The sequence below is a fragment of the Portunus trituberculatus genome, chromosome 31 (genome assembly GCF_017591435.1).
Source record: "Portunus trituberculatus isolate SZX2019 chromosome 31, ASM1759143v1, whole genome shotgun sequence".
Lineage (NCBI taxonomy): Eukaryota > Metazoa > Arthropoda > Malacostraca > Decapoda > Portunidae > Portunus > Portunus trituberculatus.
In genome coordinates this window covers 22,147,316-22,173,593 of record NC_059285.1, presented here as the reverse complement: position 1 = coordinate 22,173,593, position 26,278 = coordinate 22,147,316, and the positions used below count along the sequence as shown (strand labels likewise).

The 26,278-nt window shown below is 40.2% G+C and overlaps 1 protein-coding gene across 12 annotated transcripts in view; it reads left to right on the top strand.

Annotated features, from left to right (window-relative positions):
* LOC123511327 (dipeptidyl peptidase 8-like) overlaps positions 1–26,278 on the top strand; it is a 610,443-nt gene that overhangs the window by 42,590 nt on the left and 541,575 nt on the right. For 11 of the 12 annotated variants that reach the window (XR_006676755.1, XR_006676754.1, XR_006676756.1 and 8 more), the window contains 2 exons: positions 3,650–3,922; positions 13,421–13,633. Coding sequence is in view for 8 of the 12 variants with exons in the window: in XM_045267116.1 (XP_045123051.1) it covers positions 3,668–3,922; positions 13,421–13,633 (468 nt within the window). In the remaining 4 variants the exon portion in view is untranslated. The remainder of the gene's footprint in view (positions 1–3,649; positions 3,923–13,420; positions 13,634–26,278) is intronic. The other variant, XM_045267115.1, reaches the window with a different exon arrangement.

The following is a 26,278-nucleotide window of genomic DNA, read 5'->3' as shown; positions in this document are numbered from 1 at the left end:
CAGTTTCTTTTTTACCCGTAAGATGGTTTTAAATTATATTTGTTAATAGAGCATCTTATACTAAGACAGATTGTATTGATAAATCAGTCGCTCCCCACTCCCCCTCCCTCCCATCCTTCCTCACCCAGTGATAGGTACTGTACCATGTAGTACCGTACGTGAGTGCTTACTTTTAATCACTGCAATAATGTTATTGTGTAATGTTTATCAGTAAATTGCATACATGTTGATACAATGTCTTAAATGTAAGATTGCAAAACAGTATTAAAATATTCAGTATTTAGCCAAGTGGCACCTCCGGCTGCTGCAGCAACCCAGCAACAGTCTTCGTCACCTCATAAAACCACAATGGACTATCGCGTGCCTCTCAGAAATTTTAAAATCATCTTACGGGTAAACAAAACCTTAAGATGCATATGTGTATATAACATTTTCTGCTTAGAAATGCATGTTCTCTTACCTCTTTCAATATTTACAGAAAGTCGTGTTACATCCTGGATACGTATATGCACTATACACAAGGCACAGTACACCGGTGTACCAATACGTTATGGTTTCTAACGCTCCATACTACAAATCACTATCTCAGGAATGCTGAGTTGCCATCCGCGGTTAACATGTTAACATAATGGAAGAAATAAGAGGACAATAACATAAAATTTGGTGTGGGGTCGTCATGGTAAACACGGGGCCGTCAGGGTCGGGGGCCGTCGTAGTCAGGGGCTGTCTTGACCAGGAAATGTTGACGCTTGTTTCTGACTACGAAGAAGTTGAATTTTCATATTACAATTTGCTTACTTCCGTTATTTATTTTCCATAATGAATGTAGTATATCAAAGAAAACTTTATTGGCTTATATAAGAGTGTGTGGTGGTGGCTTGATGGAGTCATGTGAGGATGTGGTGATGCTTGTTTCTGACCACGAGAAGTTAAATTTTCATTATATTACATTTTGCTTACTTTCCTGCTTTATTTTCCTGTCTTTTATAGTTATAGCATAATAGTAGTAGTATATATAGTAATAGTATTAAAAAAGAAATTAGGTGGAAAATAAAATTTTTTGGTCTTGGGAGGTGGTTTGGAACGAATTATAATTACTTCCATAAGAATACATGTACTTTGATGCTTTGGAGTAAGAAAAAAATTTTGAATGGATTAAGTTCGTATTCCAAGGCACCATTGTACTAAGATATGATATCCATTATAGCAGGACTATCACTATCACTCAGTGCCACGGAGTTGAGGTTATCCTCATGGCATGAGCGTATATGAATACTAAGATATGATATCCATTATAGCAGGCAATAGAGGAGTGGAAACATAAATATCGTGGTGAAAGTAACACACAAGCTAAAAGGGTCACAAGAAGAAGAAGCGGCCGAGTCGCCGTGAGTCTCTGCCTTGTCTATGGCCGATCTCATCTTTGCTATATTTTTTGGTATTTCATGTAAGATTTCACTTTTTACAATACAAAACAATCCTTTCTTGGGGGCAAGGTTTGTAAAAAGCTAATAGGGGCCGCCGTGGTACAGTGGAACCATGCGTGCTTTGGGATCCGAGGGGTCTCCAAGCGCACGGGTTTGAATCCTGTCCACAGTCTGAGTGTAGGTTGGGCTTCCTCACTCGGGGCAACGGTTTCCTAGCGGTTGGGCTTTGAGATAGGGGGTACCCAAAAAGTATCCCCTGTAGCCCATAAATTCCCGTGAAAAGCCCACATGGTATAAATAAAAAAAAAGAAAAAAAAGTTGTTTTGCGAACATAAATGCATATATAAGACAGTAACACCACCTTGAGAGGTGGTGTTCCCAGGAATATGAGACCAACCTGATAGCAACCTCATTACCGTCCCTCCAAGCGTTCATAGATGCCATTTCGTGGCAGTAGGTTGTTCTGACGTTGTTAAAGAATCTTGGATCCAGCTCCCGCTCCTCTCGTGCCTCATTTGCAGTCTGCCAGCACTGAGTACAGATGGAATCTCTTCAATTTGCCTATAATTCTCCAAAATGGCCCCAAAACGTCCTTCATTTTCTTCTGCATGTGGGGTTGTTTTTGATAAGTGGATTTTTTATAAAGTGGTAAAGCTCAGAGGAAGATGGTGACTGACTGTGATGTGAGTGGTGAAGGCAGTGACGCAGTGAGTGTTTTGTTTATGTATTCTTTGTTTTGCTGTTTTCCTTATTATTTTTTGCTTTCTCTTATTATTTCTTGCTTTTCTCTTTACTTTAGATCCACTTCTAGTATTTAGAATGGTAAATAATAAAAACATGTTAATTTAGCCAAATAAATAAGAGTATTTTGTATGAATTTTTTTGGACCACGTCCCGCATCCCCCCTGTTATTATTATCTATTGTTTCTTATGAGAATTACATGTTTGTTTTATGCAAATTTTGATATACAGGCAAACCCCGCTTAGCGAAGCTTCACACAACGAAATCTCGCTACAACGAAGATTTCATTTTACTACCATCTGCTCGTTTAACAAACACTAAACTCGCTTTAACGAAGTTTTATCCAGGTAATTTTTCCAAGTTTAAAAGCCCCGTTGTATCACGCAAGCCGACAGGCTTTTGAATACACCAGCGCCTCTTGTGGACAACACATGCACCACTCACTCCCCCTAGTTCAAAACAATAACAGCGTCAGCAGCAGCTCGTCTTCCCTCGCTCAATTTACCACCAAAATGCCCTGCAATGTCGCTTAGGGTTGCTACGACGACCAAGAAGTCTCTTACTCTCAAATTGAAGCTGGATATTATTCACAGACACGAGAGAGGCGAGAAAACTAATAGCATTGCTCGCCACTATCTTGACTCCATCTACTGTCTCTACTATTTTCAAGTCAGCAGACTCTATTAAGAAGGCTGGTGAGACCGTATCTTCCTTGCAAGCTAAAAGAACCACCTGAACTCGTGACTCTGCAATGGATAAAATGGAAAGCCTTGTGGAAATGTGGTACATAAGTTTTGTATGTGATACAATGATGCGCCCTTTTGTTTACATTCCACAGGTTTCTGGTTAGTGTCTCCCGTTTCACTCTCCCTCCCTTCATAAATTTAAGATCATCAACATTATAAAATTACTTACATACATACATTAGTGTACATTATAATGACTTAAATTAAACTGCCTAAATGTTTAACTTACTAATTTTTACTTTCATTAAACCTTTCACTGTACTATGTTGCATTTTCACTTTGTTTACTTTCAGTGGAAGTTCAAGTCAGGGGTCAAACTTGTTATAATCAGTTCGCTTAATGAAGTTTTGCTTAACGAAGGGTTTTTTAGGAATGTAACCTCTTCGTTAAGTGGGGGTTGCCTGTACGCGATGCCTCTTGGAACGCATCTATCGCATAAATCGAGAGTTACCTGTAACCTGTTCATTAAGCAGGGGTTGCCTGTATTTTTTCCAACGGGATGATAAACCAGAGATAATGTTCATTGTGTTTAGATTGTTTGGCCTTATTTCTTGTTCTGTACTTTATGATATTGTGAAAAAATTTTTCCAAATAGTTCATTAATTTGATAAATGACAAATATATTTTCAGTTTTTGCATTTTATATCTAAAATTACATTTTTTCAGACCATACCAAATGCCCCAATTTTGCAGACTAAATTGCATTTCTTTATTTCTTTATTTTTTATTTTTAGATTAGTGGATGAAGAACAATGCCAAGGATATCCCCAGGAGGTGGAGGGGTGTCTCGGGTGGGGCCTGTGGTAGGGGGAGCTTCCCACAGTTGGAAGGAAGTGCATCAAAGGGTAAGGGAGTTACGGCGCACCTTCCTTCACCTTTCTGTGAAGACACCAACTGATGTGACTTTCCGACGAGTTGGACCGTCTTCACTGCGGTGCTACTTCCTCCTTTCTCCTGGCCAGGGAAGAGAGTCAACTCTATTCTATGCAGATATAAATCTTGAAGCTGTAAGTAACAAAATACAATAATGTCTACCTCTTTGTGCATTTTTGTCAATTTGTGCAGTTGGTATTACTAAACAGTTTGATACTGTTTTCACCATCTGCATAATTCTGGTTACACAGGCATTACCATATGGCCCCTTACTGTTGGCATGGATTGTTAAATAACACAGGTTTCACAGGCATTATTGCTTACAAGCACTGCTACACAAGGCATCACCACATGCCTATCACTATCACAGAAGGCACTGATACACACTCATCACTGCCACACAAGGTATTCCCACACACATTTCTGCCACACAAGACAACACCACACATCCATTGCTGTCACACAAGGCATCACCATATATCCATCACTGCCACACAAGGCATCACCACACACCCATTGTTGCCACACAAACCATCACCACACACTCATTGTTGCCACACAAGGCATAACAACACACCCATTGTTGCCAAACAAACCATCACCACACACTCATTGTTGCCACACAAGGCATAACAACACATCCATTGTTGCCACACAAGGCATCACCACACACCCATTGTTGCCACACAAGGCATCACCACACACCCATTGTTGCCACACAAGGTATCACCACACACCCATTGTTGCTACACAAAGCATCACCACACACCCATTGTTGCCCACAAGGCATCACCACACACCCATTGTTGCTACACAAAGCATCACCACACACCCATTGTTGCCCCACAAGGCATCACCACACACCGATTGTTGCCACACAAGGCATCACCACACACCCAGTGTTGTCACACCAGGCATCACCACACACCCATTGTTGCCACACAAAGCATCACCACACACCCATTGTTGCCACACAAGGCATCACCACACACCCATTGTTGCCACACCAGGCATCACCACACACCCATTGTTGCCCCACAAGGCATCACCACACACCCATTGTTGCCACACCAGGCATCACCACACACCCATTGTTGCCACACAAGGCATCACCACACACCCATTGTTGCCACACCAGGCATCACCACACACCCATTGTTGCCACACAAGGCATCACCACACACCCATTGTTGCTACACAAGGCATCACCACACACCCATTGTTGCCCCACAAGGCATCACCACACACCCATTGTTGCCACACCAGGCATCACCACACATCCATTGTTGCCACACCAGGCATCACCACACATCCATTGTTGCTACACAAAGCATCACCACACACCCATTGTTGCCACACAAGGCATCACCACACACCGATTGTTGCCACACAAGGCATCACCACACATCCATTGTTGCTACACAAAGCATCACCACACACCCATTGTTGCCCCACAAGGCATCACCACACACTCATTGTTGCTACACAAGGCATCACTGCACACCCATTGTTGCCACACAAGGCATCACCACACACCCATTGTTGCCACACAAGGCATCACCACACACCCATTGTTGCTACACAAACCATCACCACACACTCATTGTTGCCACACAAGGCATAACAACACACCCATTGTTGCCAAACAAACCATCACTACACACTCATTGTTGCCACACAAGGCATAACAACACATCCATTGTTGCCACACCAGGCATCACCACACATCCATTGTTGCTACACAAGGCATCACCACACACCCATTGTTGCCCCACAAGGCATCACCACACACCCATTGTTGCTACACAAAGCATCACCACACACCCATTGTTGCCCCACAAGGCATCACCACACACCCATTGTTGCTACACAAGGCATCACCACACACCCATTGTTGCCACACAAGGCATCACCACACACCCATTGTTGCCACACAAGGCATCACCACACATCCATTGTTGCTACACAAAGCATCACCACACACCCATTGTTGCCCCACAAGGCATCACCACACACCCATTGTTGCTACACAAGGCATCACCGCACACCCATTGTTGCCACACAAGGCATCACCACACACCCATTGTTGCCACACAAGGCATCACCACACACCCATTGTTGCTACACAAAGCATCACCACACACCCATTGTTGCCCCACAAGGCATCACCACACACCCATTGTTGCTACACAAAGCATCACCACACACCCATTGTTGCCCCACAAGGCATCACCACTCACCAATTGTTGTCACACCAGGCATCACCACACACCCATTGTTGCCACACCAGGCATCACCACACACCCATTGTTGCCACACAAAGCATCACCACACACCCATTGTTGCCACACAAGGCATCACCACACACCCATTGTTGCCACACCAGGCATCACCACACACCCATTGTTGCCCCTCAAGGCATCACCACACACCCATTGTTGCCACACAAGGCATCACCACACACCCATAGATGTCAAATTCTTATCATATAAGTTTCTGCTTACAACTTGTAGCAAAAATAATTTTTTTCCATCTTTTTGTCTTTTTTCCAGATGCCCTATCTTAACATATAATATAACATAAATAATAGGATAACAAAGGGCCACCAGGGCCCATCTAGGTTATCCTGTATCAGTCACACAGCGACTTCGTCATCAGTACTTAAAGATACACTTACAAGTAGACAATACATTATATACTAATTCTAAATATTTGGCCCATTAACAGGGCTAAGTCCTGCAGCGAATTCTTCTACAATCTGTGATCCCCATACATGGGGATCATGTCTTGTTTAACTATAGTAAATTTCTTATAAAAACTATCATGCAGCGCTATACATAATTATAAATCTAATAGATTTAAGTGCTTATCTAATTTGTTTTTAAACATTGTCAAACTAGTGCTATTTACAACCCTCTCTGGCAGTGCATTCCAGAAGTCTACCACCCTTTGACTAAAGAAATATTTTCTTATATCTAACCTGCAGCCTTGCTTTCTAATCTTCCTGCTATGATTTCTAGTCCTACTTTCTTCCTCTAAGGTAAAGAAAGATCTCACATCTATGTAGTTTGTATCTGAGAACATTTTAAATAACTCTATCATATCCCCTCATATACATCTCCTCTCAAATGAAAACATGTTTAATTCCTTTAATCTATCTCTATACTCCAGGCACTTTATCATCCTAGTTGCTCTTCTCTGAACTGCTTCTAACATGTTGATATCCTGCCTATAATGGGGTGACCAGGCCTGTAGGCAATACTCTAAATGGGTCCTAACATAGGAATTATATAAGCTACGCACCACTTCCTTACTTTTAAAACTAACATTTCTATTTATAAAACCCAGGATCCTATTTGCCCTATTTCTTGCTTCTAAACATTGCTTTGAAAATTTCATAGTCTTGTCTATCACTACTCCTAAATCCTTTCCCTCCTCTACTGCCTCTAGCCAACATCCCTCCATCTCATAGCTAAAGTTTGTGTCGTCTTTACCTAAATGCATAACCTGACACTTTTTAGAATTAAACTCCATCTGCCACCTGTCTGCCCATGCTATCAGCCTGTCCAGGTCTCGTTGTATTCTGTAATTGTCCTTTTCACCCTGTACTGCACATGCTATCTTAGTATCATCTACAAACTTTGATACTTTGCTACTAATTCCTATATTTAAATTGTTAATGTACACCAAGAAAAGAAGAAGTCTTAGCACTGATCCTTGGGGTACCCCACTAACCACTTCCTTCCACTCAGACATTGCCCCATTTAATACTACTCTCTGTTTCCTATCTGAAAGCCATTCACTAATCCAATCAACTAACCTACCCCTATCCCATGTAGTCTCAATTTGTACACTAGCCTCCTATGCGGTACCTTATCAAACGCCTTGCTAAAATCTAGATATATAACATCTATGCTATTTCCATCATCTAACTCCTTGGTAATATATTCTAAGATATCGAGCAAATTTGTAAGACAGGACCTCCCTGATCTAAAGCCATGTTGGGTATCTCTAATTAATCTATTCTCATTTAAATGCTCCCAAATACTACCCTTAATGATTTTCTCTAGTATCTTACATACTATACTAGTTAAACTGATCGGTCTATAATTATTCGCATCATCCTTCCTATCTTTTTTAAATACTGGAGTAACATTAGCTAACTTCCAGTCCTGAGGTATCTCAGCAAACCTAAGTGATCTTTCAAAGATTAACTTAAGTGCTTCAGAAATACTGTCTACACCCTCCCTAAGTACTCTGGCATGTAGCTCATCAGGACCACTAGCTTTCCTATCGTCTAGTTCAAGAATAAATTTTCTAATAATTCCCGGTTTTATATCAGTATTTTCTAAAGCTTTTAAACTACTCGTCGCACTGTTTGTAACAGGATTTCCTATTCTTTCCCTAGTAAATACTGAAGAAAATTGTTCATTCAATAATTCTACTATGTCTTCATTTTGATCCACTACTACACCATCTTTTCTTAGTGGTCCAATCCTATCCTTATTTCTTTTATCACTGACCTTGTAATAACTATATAATTTTTTTGGATCTTTACTCCCAGCTCTAGCTAGTTTTATCTCTGCCTGCCTTTTACTTTTTTTTATAACCTTACTCAAATCATCCCTGACCTGTCTGTACCTAATCAAATCTACATCTTCCCCACTTTTCTGCAACTCTCTATATGCCCTCTTCTTCTCTCTGATCTGTCTACCTATCTCATGAGTTCACCATAATGGCTTCCTGTTTCTCTGCCTTATATCTTTGTAAGGGATACACTGCATCACTATACCCTTTACTACAACCTTAAAAATATCCCACATCTGTGCAGTTTTATTTCCAAAACTATCTTCCCAGTTTACCTCTCTTAATAACTGACGTAACCTACCATAATTGCCTTTCTGATAGTTTGGGACTCTAATCTTATTCACTATATTATCCCTACTGGAATTAATGATAAATCTAATTATATGATGGTCACTGTTTGCTAAAGTCTCTCCTACCTCAACTTCCTTTAAACAATGCTCAATATTTGTTAGTACTATGTCTAAAACCTTCCTTCCCCTAGTAGGTTTATCTACCATCTGCACTAAATAGTTATCCTGAAAACTTTCCATAAACTTATTTTCACTAGCATCTCCTACCATCCTCTCCCAGTTTACTGACTTAAGATTAAAATCCCCTAAGATAATTGTCTGACTAGTACGCCCCCTATTTATCTCATCTACCATAAGGTTGTCTACATCTGCTTACTGGTTAGGTGGTCTATAAAAAGCTCCTACTCTAATAACCTTACTTTTGTTTACTTTAACATCCAGCCATAAGGACTCTACTCTGTTATCTACCTTAATACCATTAAGGTGGAAATTCGATGACTCGATATCAATATCGGTTTTTTGGCTCTCCCATTGCTATTTTTTCACTGAATTCAATAATATTTATACACAAGGTGTACGTTTATGGTATACATCTTCAGTGTTAATTTGGTACAGAAATGTGGCGTAGTTTTTTTGCAATAAATATTTTTTCGGCGATAAGAAAATAATTCAAAATACCATTATAAAATCAAAACTAATAACAGTGTGGCAATTTCCTCTTAACCACATATAATATACATAACAACAAATAAATGTCAGCATCGGCATACACATAACCTATGTTATAAAAATTTCATTACACGCCAAATTGTTACCTTTTTTCATAAAAAATTTGAGTTTATAAGCCTGTTGTAAATTTATTTGAGTGAGTTCATGCATTATCATGCTGGCATTTGTTAAGATGAGGTTGTTGATCATTTTGCTGCAAAAGTTTTGAAATTGACCAATTACTGAAAAGTTATTCAACAATATATGCTGAAAAACTGAAAGTCGAGAAAACGCATTTTTCTGTGAACATCTTCAAACCCCACATAACTCACTCCAATATGTACCAAACTCAGATATGTACTTACATAATCCCTTGACAACTGTTTGGAGGCTGGTAGTGGCTGTTTAGATAGTTTCAGGCCATGTTACATCATGGGAATGTCGTCTATATAGCCTCTCTGAATGGTGAGCTCTCACTTGCCTGTCAGCCTTACAGGCTCCTGGTCCCGTTATTATCATATTAGAATATATAACATATCACTGATAGGTTCTGAATGGTGAACAACACTGTCACATTTGTCACACAAGATTTATAGTACAATCAAACAAATAACTTGTCACTTTTGCGGTGATTCCGTTGCCACATTCACATTTCACCAAATTGAAAATTGTTTGCAGTCTTTGTAATGATATCACTAACAAGGCACTATCCTCACTAGTTTGGTGAACTTCACTCTCCTCTGGTGGCAGGAGACTATGCCTGTAGCTTGCAGCAGACACGTGAGGGTCGGGAGTGGCAGGGGTGGTGGCGGCGGAGGTGGAAGCCTCGCCAGTACTACCACCACGTGTCTCAGGCTCCTCACTTTCTTCTCTTTTCCACCTTTTCAAGGCTTTCTGGCAGGCTGTTTCAACCTGAGTCTTTCTTTTACCACTTACACGTGGCATTGTCACAATTTGGGGACTCAACACGTGTAAAGTACGATCAACAGGTAGGCTGCAGGCATGCACACTTCCTAAGGCTGTATCAATCGGTACTGAGGATTTAGCATCTTCCTCACCCGCACTGCCTGATCCTAAACTGTCGACAAGTACATCACGCAAAAAAAAAAAAAATAAAACAGCTCAAAAGGAAATAAATACAAGCAAAACAAAGACTAGAAGAAAAAGGCGTGTGCGCTTGGGTATTTAAAGGGCCGGCCCTTTAAACCCGCCATTACCAGGTAAGTAGTGCGTTATGCGCCTGGCAACTTCGGCCATAGCTTCCCTCTCCAGAGACGAACCCAAGTACCAAGTTTCCAATTTTTCAATTTTTTTGACCAAATTAACGAATTTCCCCCTTAACCTGACTGGAAATGAAGGATTTTTTACATAAATAACTACTCCTCTACCTATCCTACCAATTCTCTGGTGTAAATACATAATGTATCCATCTACTTCATATTCTTTCCTGTTTTTCCTAAACTTTTCCTCATTTACCCATGCCTCTGTGACACATACAACATCTACTAAGTCCTCCTCAACTATATAACTAGATAACTCATCCTTCTTGTTCCTAAGACTCCTGGCATTTACATAAAAACATTTAAGTCCTGCTACCTTCCTAGATGCTGTCTCCTTATTTGGAATCCTAATCTTATTCTCTCCTACTTGCACCTGGAAATCTTTCCTAATCTTTTCACTATCTCTGTTTATCCTATCTAATTTATGTCTAACATCTTCTGGAATGCATTTGCTACCTCACCCCCTACACTCCATCCCAACTCCCCCCTCCAGACATCCACTCAGCACATCCACACCCTTCCTACTCAGATGCACACCATCCCTAGCATACAAATCCCTTCACCCATAGAACCTATCCCATACATCCACAAAGCTGACACCCACATCCTTACACATCCCTTTTACTCTATCATTCACACCAATGGCCCTAGACAACCATTCCCTGCTAACATACACACGAGGCAAGATTCCTGACACTACACACCTCCTACCACTCTCCCTTATCTTACCTAACATTTCCCGAAATCTTGCCACTAAATCCTCCGACCCACCTGCTCTGACATCATTCCCACCTACGTGCAAAACTACTACACCCTCCCTCTCCATCCCCCAACCCTCTTCTGCACCTCCTCACTCACTGCCTTCACACCTGCACCAGGCATACACACGTTCGTCCTCCTATCCCTGTCTTTCCCACAGAAAGTGCTATCTAAGTACCTAACCTGAGAGTCACCCACCACACACACCTGAGGTGTGCTAGGCACAACCCTCCTCCTCCTCTCCTCTACCCCCTTCTCTCTCCTTTCACTCACCACAACTACCTCATTCACTCCACTCTCACTCTCCCCCTCCCCCTCCAACAAACCAAACCTATTTTCACACTCAACAGGTTTAGTCCTATCCTCCCTAACTGCCTCCGCTTTCCTTCCCTCGCAACCTGCCATCTCTGCCCATCCTGACTACTATCTTTCCCAGTCTGGCTCGCCTGCTCCCTCTTCCCCACTCTGCTCTTCCCGACAGAGGGCCAAGCCACCCTGTCGCCTCAGAAGGTCCAACCTTCGGCCTAACACTGATCTGCCTAATTTTTCCACTGCCTCCCCAAGCCTCTTAACCTCCTTCTTCAACTCAAAGATGAGAACGTTCGCACTTTTCCCCTCACTTAGCTTTCTCATTTCCTCTCGCAATTCTCGGTGCTCAAGAGAAAGAACTAAATTCTCGCTCTTGAGCCTACACACCACACACTCAGAAAAGTCAACGACCTTCCTGTCATGCCCACACATCTCACACACAACAAACTCGACCAATCCCACCTCAACACTCTCTTTCACGCACTCAATCACACTCTGATATACCTCAGTAGCTACCGCCATACTAATTTACAATCTGTTAACTCACAAGAACACTATACGTAGCTAACAAACAAATAAAAATACTTGGTGACGGCGGGGTGGGGGAACCGTGGTGGTGGGGGGCCTAAGTGAGGTCAACTAATCCTCTTTCAAGGTCAACTTGATGGTTACAAGCCTAGTCTCCTTGCTCTACCAAAATACTCTTAATTCACAAACACTGATTCTAACCACTATTTCACTCTAATCTAACACTTGCAGTACACACTTTCACTTCACTAACACTCAAAAGCACCACACACAGACACCAAGCACAAACACCACTCGCTAACTATAAAAACAACAGCCAAAAACGGAGCGCACGCATAACACGTCCACTCGCCACCGCAGCTATCTCTTTTATCTCAAAAGCTGGAACTCTTCCCTCTGACCAACAACTCTGCTTGTTCCTCCTTTACATTCTCCATTTTGTCTCATTGAAATTCATTGGGATATTTTTATTCCTTCTTTAGTTTTGATCCTTGAAAAGCTTATGGCTTTGATAGAAATTCTCTCCTTGGCTTCCAAAACTGCACTAGCTTTCAATCCTTATTTGGTTATGCTTTCCAGATTATCATTATTTGTTTTTCCTTGTTGAAGTCTGTCTATATTTAGCCTTCTTATAGAATGAGGATCTCCAATCCATAGTACTAAAGACTTGATTTTTTTTTCCCAAGCTTTTTAGTCCATTTTTAACTAAGAAATTCTTAGCATTTGTATGATCACTACTTTCTGATTATTATTTTGGATTGTGTGAAGTAAGATCCACTGACAGCTTTTAAGCTTTCCACACTGAATGTCCGTCATCCTCTCATTTAGGGATTTCAGTGGTGTACTATTGCTTAAATGCATCAAAATGATTTTGATAAGTCTGGCATAGAACAAGGAATTTTCCCCAAAAGTGCTTGTGTACAACCTTAAAGATCCTCATATACAACCAGTGGTATGCATACCACAGGTTGAGAATCACTGCTGTAGTTGTTTCCCCTTGTATATACAAAAGTCATTAAATAATTCCATGTACTCCATCTCTGATATCATCTGACTCATGTGTTGATTTTCATAAAGTTTCATGTTTTTTTTGCAGGTCTATTTCTTGATCAATGTTTTTTCCTGTAGATTTCCCCTTTACCCACATGACCAAGATCTTTGTTTTTTCCAGCAGGCATGGGGTAGCAGGATAGTATACCAGGAAGTACTGGATTCATTCCAGTCCTTCCTTTGGAGGAACATGTCCCGTGAGGAGTTGCTGCTAAGTGAAAGAAGGCGCATTTCTACCTGGGGCATCACAAACTATGAGCTCCACCCTTCATCCGGCACCCTGGTTTTTCCTGCGTCCTCCACTATCTTCCAGTGTGTACATCCTGAAAGGCCGGTGGGTGTAGGGCAAGGGAAAGTGTTTATATCTAGCTAGTTGTATCTTTTACAAAAGTTAAATATTTGCAGAATTTGAGTTTAACCTCAACATATATAACAACCTGCTTTACCTTGGAAAGCTATTCAGTCATCTTTTAACATTCCCTTGGATTAGGTAGCAGAGACATCTGTTGGTGTTGAAAATCTGCAGTTAATTGATGAGGTCCTCTAGAGAAAAGTCTTGATTCCTTGTATTGCTTTTCTTTAAAAATATTCCAGAAGAACCTTATGTATATCTGGTTGCTAAAGTTATGATTAAGTTACATCTAAGTAAAATAAGTAGGATAAGTAAAATAATTATTATTATGATGAATGTTGTGATGTGGTCTCTGATGATGCATCTCACTTATCCTTCATTGTCACCAACTTGATTTCTAATACTACATCATCACATGCTATACCCTTTTACTTCCATGTTGACACTGTTTTGAAACACTAACACATGTGTTTTGTTAATATATTAATACAAACATGGCTCTTGTATCAGCCACAATGAAAATATGATGATTCCATATAGTCATGGCCTGAGTCATGGTGAGGGAGTGGTCAGCAGTAGAAATTGTATACATTAAAGGCACAAGGAAATGTGCTCAATCAGCCAAAATTACCTGAAATTAACAAATCCAAGCAGTGGTGAAAATGTGTGTTTATGTGTGTGTGTATATGTGTGTATTTACCTAGTTGTATTGTACAGGGTTCGAGCGGGGCTCATAGTGTCCTGTCTCCATATCTCCATTTATCTAATTTTTCTTTAAAGTTATGCACACTGTGCTGCAACAATTCCATTATCCAATCTATTCCATATTTCCACTGTTCTGTGTGGAAAACTGTATTTTCCAACATCCTTCACACACTGCCTCATCCTGATCTTCTTTTCATGTCCTCTTGTCCTTTCATCCTCTTCTAACAATAACACCAGGTCTTCTTTGTCTATCTTTTCAATATCATTTACTATCTTATACATTGTTATTAGGTCCCCGCGTTCTCTTCTATCTTGTAAGGTTGGCAGTCCCATTTCCTTCAGTCGTTCTTCATATGTGAGGTGCTTTAATTCCAGCACCATCTTTGTAGCAATCTTCTGTATCCTTTCCAGTTTTCTTATATCTTTTTTAGAACTCGGAGACCATACCACTGCTGCATATTCCAGCCTTGAGCGTATCATGCTTGTGATGATTTTTTTCATCATATCTTTACCCATGTAATGAAATGCCACTCTTATATTAGTCAACATCCTATATGATAGTCCAAATATCTTGTTTATGTGTTTATCAGGGCTCAGATTTTCTTGTATGATCACTCCAAGATCTTTTTCCTCTTTAGTCTTCATTTTTATTTGCTCCTCTCCCTTCAGATAGTTCCATACTGGTCTTCTCTCTTTTTTTTTTTTTTTTTTTTTTTTTTTTTTTACAGTAAGGCCTATAGCGCCTGTAGGCACACTTGAAGAGTGTATGGGAAGCGCTGCCCATTAGTGGCGCAGGCAATATTATTTATAGTGGTACCCATATTATGGCCCATATCACCACCCAAGCTCATCTTGAGTGTAACCACCTAGAACCTGGGTATCATGGTTATATGTAGGTAACTTTAAACCACTTGACAAATGGCAAAGTGTTTTAAGGTTGTACGTGGTGGGATTCGAACCTACGCGTGGACGTCTGCCCGATCCCACGCTCACCACCGTACCCACTATGCCACCGCCTCCCTCCCTACTTACTCTCCTAGTTTCATTATGTGACGGCTTGGCATTAAACTCCAATTTCCACTTCTTGCTCCATTCATAGATTTTATTTAAATCTTCCTGTAGCAGTGTGTGTGTGTGTGTGTGTGTGTGTGTGTGTGTGTGTGTGTGTGTGTGTGTGTGTGTATTTACCTAGTTGTATTTACCTAGTTGTATTGTACAGGGTTCAAGCAAGGCTCATAGTGTCCTGTTTCCATGTCTCCATTTATCCAATTTTTCCTTAAAGTTATGCATATTATGTGCTGTAGCAACGTCATCATTCAGTGCATTCCACTTTTCCACCACTCTGTGTGGAAAACTGTATTTTCGAATATCCTTCACGTGTACACTGCCTTATCATGATCTTCTTTACATGGTCTCTTGTCCTTCCATCTTCTTCTGTCACAAGCACCAGGTCTTCCTTGTCTATCTTTTCAATGCCATTGACTATCTTCTACATTGTTATTAGACCTCCTTGTTCTCTTCTACAGGCAACCCCCGCTTAACAAACGGGTTACGTTCCTAAAAAAACGTTTGTTAAGCGATTTTTTGTTAAGCAAACCAATTATAACAAGTTTAACCCCTAACTTGAACTTCCATTGAAAGTAAACAAAGCAAGTTAGCATCATAGTACAGTGAAAGGTTTAATAAAAGTAAAAATTATGAAGTTAAACATTTAGGCAGTGTAATTTAAGTCATTATAATTTACACTAATGTATGTATGTAAGTAACTTTATAATGTTGATGATCTTAAATTTATGAAGGGAAAGACACTAGCTGGCAACCTGTGGAATGTAAACAAATGCCGCATCACTGTACCACATACAAAACTTATGTACCACATTTCCACAAGGCTTTCCATTTTATCCATTGCAGAGTCACGAGTTCAGGTGGTTCTTTTAGCTTCCAAGGAAGATATTGTCTCACTAGCCTTCTTAATAGAGTCTGCTGACTTGAAAATAGTAGAGACAGTAGATGGAGTCAAGCCATGGTGGCGAGCAATGCTAATAGTTTTCTCGCCTCTTTCGTGTCTGAATAATATCCAGCTTCACTTCAAGAGTAAGAGACTTCCTGGTCTTCTGAGCAACACTAGGCGACATTGCAGGGCGCTTTGGTGGCATGTAGAGCGAGGGAAGATGAGCTGCTGCTGATGATAATATTGTTATGAACTAGAGCGAGTGAGTGGCACGCGTTTTGTCCACAAAAGGTGCTGGTGTATTGAAAAGTCTGTCAGCTTGCGTGATACGACGGGGCTTTCAAACTTGGAAAAGATTACCTGGATAGAATTTCGTTAAGTGAGTTTGGTGTTCGTTAAACAAGCAGATGGTAGTAAAAAGAAACGTTCATTGTAGCGAAATTTCATTGTGTGAGCCTTCATCAAGTGGGGGTTGCCTATACTTTGTAAGGTTGGCAGTCCCATTTCCTTCAGCCATTCTTCATATGTTTGGTCCTTTATTTCTGGCACCATCTTTGTAGCAGTCTTCTTTATCCGTTCCATTCTTCTTATATATTTTTTAGAGTTCGGAAACCATACCACAGCTGCATATTCTAGCTTTGGATGTGTCATGCTTGTGATGATTTTTTTTTTCACCATATCTTTGTCCATGAATTGAAATGCCACTCTTATATTAGTCAACAATTTATATTATATACTAAATATCTTGCTTATGATGGGATGGTGTGTGTTTGTGTGTGTGTCTGTGTGTGATTTTACCTAGTTGTATTTACCTGGTTGTATTGTACAGGGTTCGAGTGGGACTCATAGTGTCCTATCTCCATGTCTCCATTTATCCAATTTTTCCTTAAAGTTATGCACATTATGTGCTGTAACAACTTCATCATTTAATGCCTTTCACTTTTCCACCACTCTGTGTGGAAAACTGTATTTTCCAATATCCTTCATACACTGCCTCATCCTGTTTTTCTTTACATGACCTCTTGTCCTTCCATGCTCTTCTATCAACAACACTAGGTCTTCCTTGTTTATCTGTGTGTGTATTTACCAAGTTGTATTTACCTAGTTGTATTTACCTAGTTGTATTGTACAAGGTTCGAGCAGGGCTCATAGTGTCCTGTTTCCATATCTCCATTTATCTAGTTTTTCTTTAAAGTTATGCACACTATGTGCTGTAACAATTCCATTATCCAATGCATTCTATTTTTCCACCGTTCTGTGTGGAAAACTGTATTTTCCAATATCCTTCACACACTGCCTCATCCTAATCTTCTTTTCATGTCCTCTTGTCCTTCCATCTTCTGTCAACAGCACCAGGTCTTCTTTGTCTATCTTTTCAATATCATTTACTATCTTATACATTGTTATTAGGTCCCCGCATTCTCTTATATCTTGTAGGGTTGGCAGTCCCATTTCCTTCAGTCGTTCTTCATATGTGAGGTCCTTTTATTCCGGCACTATCTTTGTAGCAATCTTCTGTATCCTTTCCAATTTTCTTATATCCTTTTTAGAGCTTGGAGACCATACCACTGCTGCATATTCCAGCCTTGGGCGTATCATGCTTGTGATGATTTTTTCATATCTTTATCCATGTAATGAAATGCCACTCTTATATTAGTCAACATTTTATATGATAGTTCAAATATCTTGCTTATGTGTTTATCAGGGCTCAGATTTTCTTGTATGATCACTCCAAGATCTTTTTCCTCTTTAGTTTTCATTATTTGTTCCTCTCCCATCAAATAGTTTCATACTAGTCTTCTATTACTGTTTCCTAGTTCCATTATGTTCACATTTTTTGTTTTTTGGCATTAAACTCCAATTTCCACTTCCTTCTCCACTCATAGATGTTGTTTAAATCTTCCTGCAACAGCAGACAGTCCTCTCTGGTTTTGATAACTCTTAGCAACTATGTATCATCAGCGAATAAATTTTTATAACCGTTTATCCCAGTGTGAATGTCGTTTACATAAACTTGAAACATAATGGGGGCTAACACTGAGCCTTGTGGCATTCCGCTAGTTACTTTACCCCAAGATGAGTATGTATCTCTGATCATAGTTCTCATTTACCTATCCTTCAAATAATCTCTTGTCCATTCTAGCAAAGTTCCTCACAGTGCTCCTATGTTCTCTAGTTTCGAAAGTAGTCTTCCATGAGGGACTTTATGAAAATCCTTTTTTATATCCAGGTTTACTGTGTTCACCCATCCATATCTGTTTTTCAGTCCTGGAATAACTCAAGTAGAAGCTTAATAAGTTTAATACACATGACCTCCCTGTCCTGAACCTAAATTGTCTGTTTGAAATTACTTGCTCTTCATCCAGAAATTTAACCCATTTTCTTGATAAGAATTTCACACAACTTCCCCAACACACTTGTAAGTGACACTGGTCTGTCATTTAGTGGTTCAGTTGCATTTAATTCTTTATATATTGGAATTACATTAGCTCTCTTCCATTCTAGTGGAACTTTCCCTTCATTTATTTAACTTGTAATTATTTCCCAAATTGGATCCAGTAGTTGCTTTTTACATTCTTTTAACACCCAGCATGATACACCATCTGGCCCCACTGCTTTTTTGACATCCAACTTAACCAATAATCTTCCAATATCCTCTTTGTGTACTGCGATCTCCTGTAATCCTTGGCAATGCAATTTCCTATTAGATTCTGTGAAATCTTCAGTGAACACAATTTTGAAGCTCTCATTCATAATTTCACATTTTTCCTTCTCTGTTTGGTATGTCTTCCCTTCTTTAATTATTTTTTCAATTGTTTTCTTGTTCTTTGTTTTGCCATTTATAAACTTGTAGGAAAATTTGGGTTCATCTTTGCCTTTATTCACCACATCTTTCTCAAAGTTTCTTTTTTCCTCTCTCCTTACTCTAATATATTAATTTCTTGCATCCCTACTCTGTCGTCTGTTATTGTCATTTCTCTGTTTTATGAGTTTCTTCCATGCTTTATCTTTTGCCTTTTTAGTTTGTATGCATCTAGGATTGTACCAAACATGTATTTTTTCTTAAACCTATAAACAGGTACAAATTTTTGTACTCCTTCATTATATTTTTGTAAGAATGTCTTATTTCCCTTTTACCATCTTTGTGTACTAATATTTCTCAACTCAATATCAGCAAAATAGATACTTAATTTTTCAAAATCTGGTCTTGCATAATTCAATCTATCTCCTTTGTAGTCATCTCTGTAACTTATTCCATCTTCCTCCTGAATTTGCATCTCTTATGTCACATGATCACTTTTCCCATTGGACTAAGGTATTGTATGATTGGAGGGTGCTCTGGTTTCTTTGTGAATACTAGGTCAAGCAATGATGGTTCTTCGCCCCTGTACCTTGTTTACTCCTCCACCCACTGATCCATTGCATTAACAATAGTCAACTGTAACACTTTCTCGCTCCACTGCCCAGCATTATCCATTACTTCCATTTCTCTCCAGTTTACTTTTTGCCAGTTAAAGTGTCCAACTAAAGGTATTCTTCTATCTCTTCTTATCATGTTATCTAGGCACTTAATCAACTCTCTTTGCATATCTTTATGCTATTCAGTTCCCCATGTATTAGTCTTAGGTGGCACATATGTAACTGTAATTTTTCTCTTCTTCAATTCCTCTCTCTTGATTGTTACTCCCATCACATCCACTTCGTCCTCTCCATATTACACATCCTCCACGCATGTATTATCATGAACCATTATTAGCAGTCCATCTATTATATCCCTCCTCTTTAAAGTTAACATGGATCTGCTCTCTTAGTTTTGTTTCAACGATGCACATTACTTCTGGCTTTTTCTCTTTCAAATAATTCCTAACCTTCAACATGCTAGATAACAACCCATCTATAGTAGTATAAATCGCTCTTAATTTCTTACCTCCTCTACAACTTCCTCTTTCTTCCATAGGTACCACTTTTTTAGTCTCATATCCAGAACCCTCCAGTAAAAATTCTTCTCTATCTGTCCTTTTCTTGTTTATTTCCTTAGCTTCACTTCTTAGCACTTTCTCCTTTTCACTCTCCTCTAGGTTCATATATCTTTTTATCCATGTATCCTTGTGTTCAGTATTATCAGCCAGCTTCCCTTTCCTAGCCATAATTTCCTCTACTGCAACTTGGGATCTCCTTCTCACTTTCATTGATCTCATACCCCCCTTCACTGTATCTTCCTTGCCTGATCACTTCCTCCACCTCCTGGTCTAGTTCTTGTGTGCTGTCTTGTGCTTGTTTGATAACAGTTTTGGCCAATTTTCTCTCTTCACATTCTGTCGTGAATTTATTTGGATTTTTATTTTCTTTCAATCCAAAAATCACGAAGCTTTTTTTTTTTTATCCACTGTATCTCACACCAGGTCTTCTTTTTCTTTAATTACAGGCAACCCTCGCTTAACGAACGTTCACACAACAAAATTTTGCTACAATGAACGTTTCCTTTTACTACCATCTGCTCGTTTAACGAACACCTTTAACGAACACCAAACTCGCTTTAACAAAATTTTATCCAGATAATTTTTTCCATGTTTGAAAGTCCTGCCATATCATGCAAGCCAACCAGCTTTTGAATACACCAATGTCTCTTGTGGACAACATGCGCACCACTCACTCCCCTACCCTTCCCCACTCTTAGTTAAAAAAAAAACAGGGTCTAGCACAAGCTCGTAATCTCATGCTCAACATGCCACCAAAACGCTCTGCAACCAGCCCTGCAATGTCGCCTAGCGTTGCTAAGAAGAAAAGGAAGTCTCTTACTCTCGAAGTGAAGCTGGATATTATTCATAGACACGAGAAAGGCGAGAAAACTATTAATAGCATTGCTTGCCACCATGGTTTGACTCCATCTACTGTCTTTACGATTTTCAAGTCAGCAGACTCTATTAAGAAGGCTGGTGAGACCATATCTTCCTTGCAAGCTAAAAGAACCACCTGACCTCGTGACTTTGCAATGTATAGAATGGAAAGCCCTGTGGAATTGTAGTACATAAGTTTTGTATGCGGTACAATGATGCGCCATTTCTTTACCTTCCACAGGTTGCCAGCTAGTGTCTTTCCCGCTCCACTCTCCCTTCCTTCATAAATTTAAGATCATCAGCATTATAAAGTTACATACATACATACATTAGTGTACATTATAATGACTTAGTCTTAAATTTAACTGGTTAAATGTTTAAATTCATAATTTTTACTTTCATTAAATCTTTTACTGTACTATGATGCACTCTCACTTTGTTTACTCTTAATGGAAGTTCAAGTCAGGGGTCAAACTTGTTATAATTGGTTCACTATGAAAATTCGCACAATAAATGTTTTTTTAGGAATGTAAGCTGTTCGTTAAGCGGGGTAAAGTAAAAAGGAAAAGGAATTGGGAGTGACGATGGAAGAAAACAGTCAACCGGTAAGCCATATTGATCAAATTTTCAGAGACACGTATTATATACTAAGGAATATTGGATTAGCATTTCACTACATGGGCAAAGAAATTATGAAGAAATTGGTAAGTACTATAATAAGACCTAGATTGGAATATGCAGTTGTGTGGACCCCCCATAAAAAGTCACACATAAGGAAGTTGGAGAGACTACAAAAATGGCTACAAGAATGGTTCCAGAATTTTAAGGGATGACATATAAGGAGAGACTAATGGCTATGGATTTACCAACCCTGGAACAGAGAAGGGGGAGAGGGAATCTGATACAAGTTTATGAATTGATCAATGGAATGGATCAAGTGGATAATGAGAAACTGATCCTGAGAGAAGAATATGACATTTGAAGCACAAGATCGCATAGTAAAAAAATTGAGTAAAGGAAGATGTCGAAGAGATGTTAAAAAACATAGTTTCCCGCAAAGATGTGTTCAGACTTGTAAAAGTTTGAGTGAAGAATTGGTGTCAGCAATGAGTGTGCATAGTTTTAAAGAAAAATTGAATGAGTGTAGATATAGAGACGGGGCTACATGAGCGTAAAGCCCAGGCCCTGTAAAACTACAGTTAGGTAAATACACACACACACACACACACATGAAAAGTGGAAGGAATTTATAAAAATATACAAAGAAGGTGAGAAAAAATTTGTACCAATAAGACAACATAGAGAAGTTGGAAAGCAGGACTGGTTTAACGATAGATGTGAAAAGGCTAGAACAAGAAAAGAGGATGCATGGAAGAGGTGGAGAAGGAAAAGACGGATTAAGCAGTGGGAAAGTTACAAAAGAGCAAGAAATGAATATGTGTTGATTAGAAGAGAAGAAAGAAAGAAACAAGAAAAGGATATAATTGATAAATGTAAAGACCAACCAAGGCTTTTTACAGACATGTGAACAACAACATCAAAAATAGAGAAAGTATTGAAAGTTTAGAAGTAAATGGAGTATGCAGTGAAGATCCCAGGGAAATGGCAGAGGCTATGAATGGATGCTTTGGAAGGTATTCACAAAGGAGACTGCTTTTGACAAACCACTGGTAATGGAACAGAAAGGGATTATGAAGGAGTTTCAAGTAACGTGGAGGAGATCAAGAACATGATGGGGAGTTTAGAAGTGAGAAAAGCTGTGGGACCTGATGGGGTATCAGGATGGATTTTAAGAGAATGCAGGAGCAATTGGCAGAAAAAGTTTGTGAAGTAATTGATGCCTCATTAAGGGAAGGTGTAGTGCCCCAAGACTGGAAAAGAGCTAACATTGTCCCAATCTATAAATCAGGTAACAAGAGAGACCCATTGAACTATAGACCAGTGTCACTTACAAGTGTGGTAGCTAAGATGTGTGAGAGGGTGGTGAAGACTAGATGGACAGACTTCTTGGAGAAAAATGACATACTTTGTGAGTGTCAATTTGGTTTTAGGAAAGGGCGTTCATGCACGACAAACCTGATATGTTACTATTCGAGGGTGATAGATGTAATACAGGAAAGAGATGGTTGGGCTGATGGAATATATCTGGATTTAAAAAAGGCCTTTGATAAGGTACCACACCAGAGACTGATCTGGAAACTTGAAATGGTAGGAGGAGTGCATGGCAGTTTACTAAAATGGATGGAAGACTTTTGGTAGGAAGAGAAATGAGAACAATAATTAAGGACAGACCATCAGAATGGGGATTGGTGGAGAGTGGAGTTCCACAGGGATCAGTGTTGGCACCAGTAATGTTCGCAGTCTACATAAATGACATGGTGGATGGGGTGTCCAGTTATGTGAGCCTATTTGCAGACGATGCAAAATTGTTACGAAAAGTGAGATGTGACAAAGATTGCGAACTACTCCAGGAAGACTTGGACAGAATATGGAAATGGAGCTGTACATGGCAAATGGAGTTCAACACGACAAAATGCAAGAAAATAGAGTTTGGCAAGAGTGAAAGAAGAATCAGGAGTATGTACAAGATAGGAAATGAAGACATAAAACCAGTCATGAAGAAAAAGACCTTGGGGTGACAATTACCAATGACCTATCGCCAGAGAGACATATAAACAAAATAATTGGAGAAGTATTGAACTTATTGAGGAACATAAGAGTGGCGTTCAGATATCTAGATGAAGAAATGATGAAGAAAATAATTACTGCAATGATAAGACCGAGGCTTGAATATGCAACAATACAGTGGGCTCGAACTTAAAGAAACACATAAGGAAACTAGAGAAAGTACAGAGGGCTGCAACGAAAATGGTGCCTGACTTAAGAGATTTGACTTATGAAGACAGACTGAAAAGAATGCAACTTCCAACCCTGGAAAACAGAAGAGAAAGGGAGACCTGATAGCAATATACAGAGTGATGATTGGCATGGAAAAAATGGATAGGGAAGATCTGTGTATGTGGAATGGAAGAATGTCGAGAGGGCATGGGAAAAACTAAAATGGCCACTTATAGGAGAGATGTGAAAAAATATAGCTTCCCTCATAGAAGGGTGGAAGCATGGAATAGTTTAGACGTGGAAGTGGTCAACGCAAGGAATATTCATGATTTTAAGAAAAAGCTGGACATTAATAGATATGGAGACGGGACAACACGAGCATAGCTCTTTTCCCGTATGTTACAATTAGGTAAATACAATTAGGTAAATACACACACACACACAAACAAAACACATGCAAACACACAAACACTGTGAGGGGCACCGCATTATTTCCCGTTTATTTAACTATATTATACGCGTAGCCTATGGCCACCAGCGGGCCTCGGGCTGTTCTGTTGAGCAGACAACCCGCCTCCCTCTCCCTGCTTCTCGTTACGAGTGGGACTCAGTACAGAGTTAGCCTTCAGCGGAGATAGACACCCCTCTTGTCGGTCTGGCACAGTGAGAGAGACGCGTGTTGGCTGGGCTTTCGAAGTACTCGCTAGTCATTGGTCTGGGAGTTGTGCCCTCCTGTTGAGTAGCTGCCTTGCTACTGGGTAGACTGTGACTATTAGAGCAACGGGCTTGTTGCTCTGGGAGAGGTGTAGTAAGTTTGGCTAGATTTCTCGTGCGTTCGTCCATTCGTGGGGTAGCGGCGCGGAGGAGAGACACGCTTTGTCTCGTCCAGTTTGTTTTGTTGGTGGCCGTGGTCACCAGTGTGTTTGGTGGACGGCTGTGTGCCCCCACCATCTGTTGTGTAGTATCAGTAGTATACTGTTTATAGTACCGGCCAGTCTTCAGCGGAGTTAACACGTACGTTCTCGGCACAGTAAGAGACACGTGTGGCTGGACTGTGCGTTACCAGTACTCATTAGTCATTGGTCTGGGAGTTGTGCCCTCCTGTTGAGTAGCTGGCTTGCTACTGGGTAGACCGTGACTGTTTGAGCAATGGGCTTGTTGCTCTAGGAGAGGTGTAGTAAGTTTGGCTGCATTTCTCGTGCGTTCGTCCACTCGTGGTGAGGGCGCGGAGGAGAGATACGCTTTGTCTCGTCCTGTTTGTTGTTGTGGTGGCTGTAGTCACCAGTGGGGTTTGGTGGGCGGCTGTGTGCCCCCACCATCGTTTGTGTAGTATCAGTAGTATACTGTATTGTAGTGGTTGTAGCCACGCACACTATTGAATGCTGAGAGGCTTCATGTCGGCCAGTGGTGCGTAGTTGTCGTCCGCCAGACTTGTCTGTGATGAGTATCTGGACTCCGTGTATAGCTGTTGTCACCCGTAGGTGGTGTCTGGGCTTGTGTGTACACCACCGGATGTGCTGTACACATCATATATTGTAGTAGTGTAGGCTAGGGGTGTCAGTCTGACAGGTGTTAAGAAGCACTTGTAGTAAGATAGTATAGTAATATACTGCGCGTGTTGTTCTGGTCTGTGAGTTATCACAGTCTGTGGATAAGGCGTGCGGAGAGGCATTAACACTTCATAGAGAAGTGGGTGAAATTGTCCTTGTGGGCGGTTTCTCTAGGGGGTATTAAGGCCTCGCCCTGTTACACATAACATCTACCATTTATAAATTCTACTTGGTTGGGTACAGGAGGAGTAGGAGTTGCTGAGGAGATTCCCTTACAGTGGGGGAAATTATACACTGTTGGCGACCTTGAAAGAACCTGAGGATTACGGCGGCTGTGAGTTATAGTAGTGGGGACTCTGTGGAGTGTTTTATAATCCCCACTGTACTGACCGTAACAAAGCTTGCGACTTGGCCAGAATAACACTCTAGTGAGCTGTAGCAGTTAACCGCAGCCGTGTGGTGTACATAACAACACACATTCATAAATGGAAAAATAAGACAAAAAGAAACAATAGAAAGGTTAAAGGGAGAGAACGGAATGGTGGAAGACCCAAAAAGTATGGCAGAACTGTTAAATAGTAAATTCCATGAGGTCTTTACTAAGGAATCCAAATTTGAAAGACCACAGGGTAATAGAGAGACTGTCCATATGAAAGAGATTATAGTAACCAAGCTTGAAATAAAAAAGTTCATGATGGAACTAGATGAGGAAAAGGCAATGAGATTGGATGAAGTCTCAGGCAGA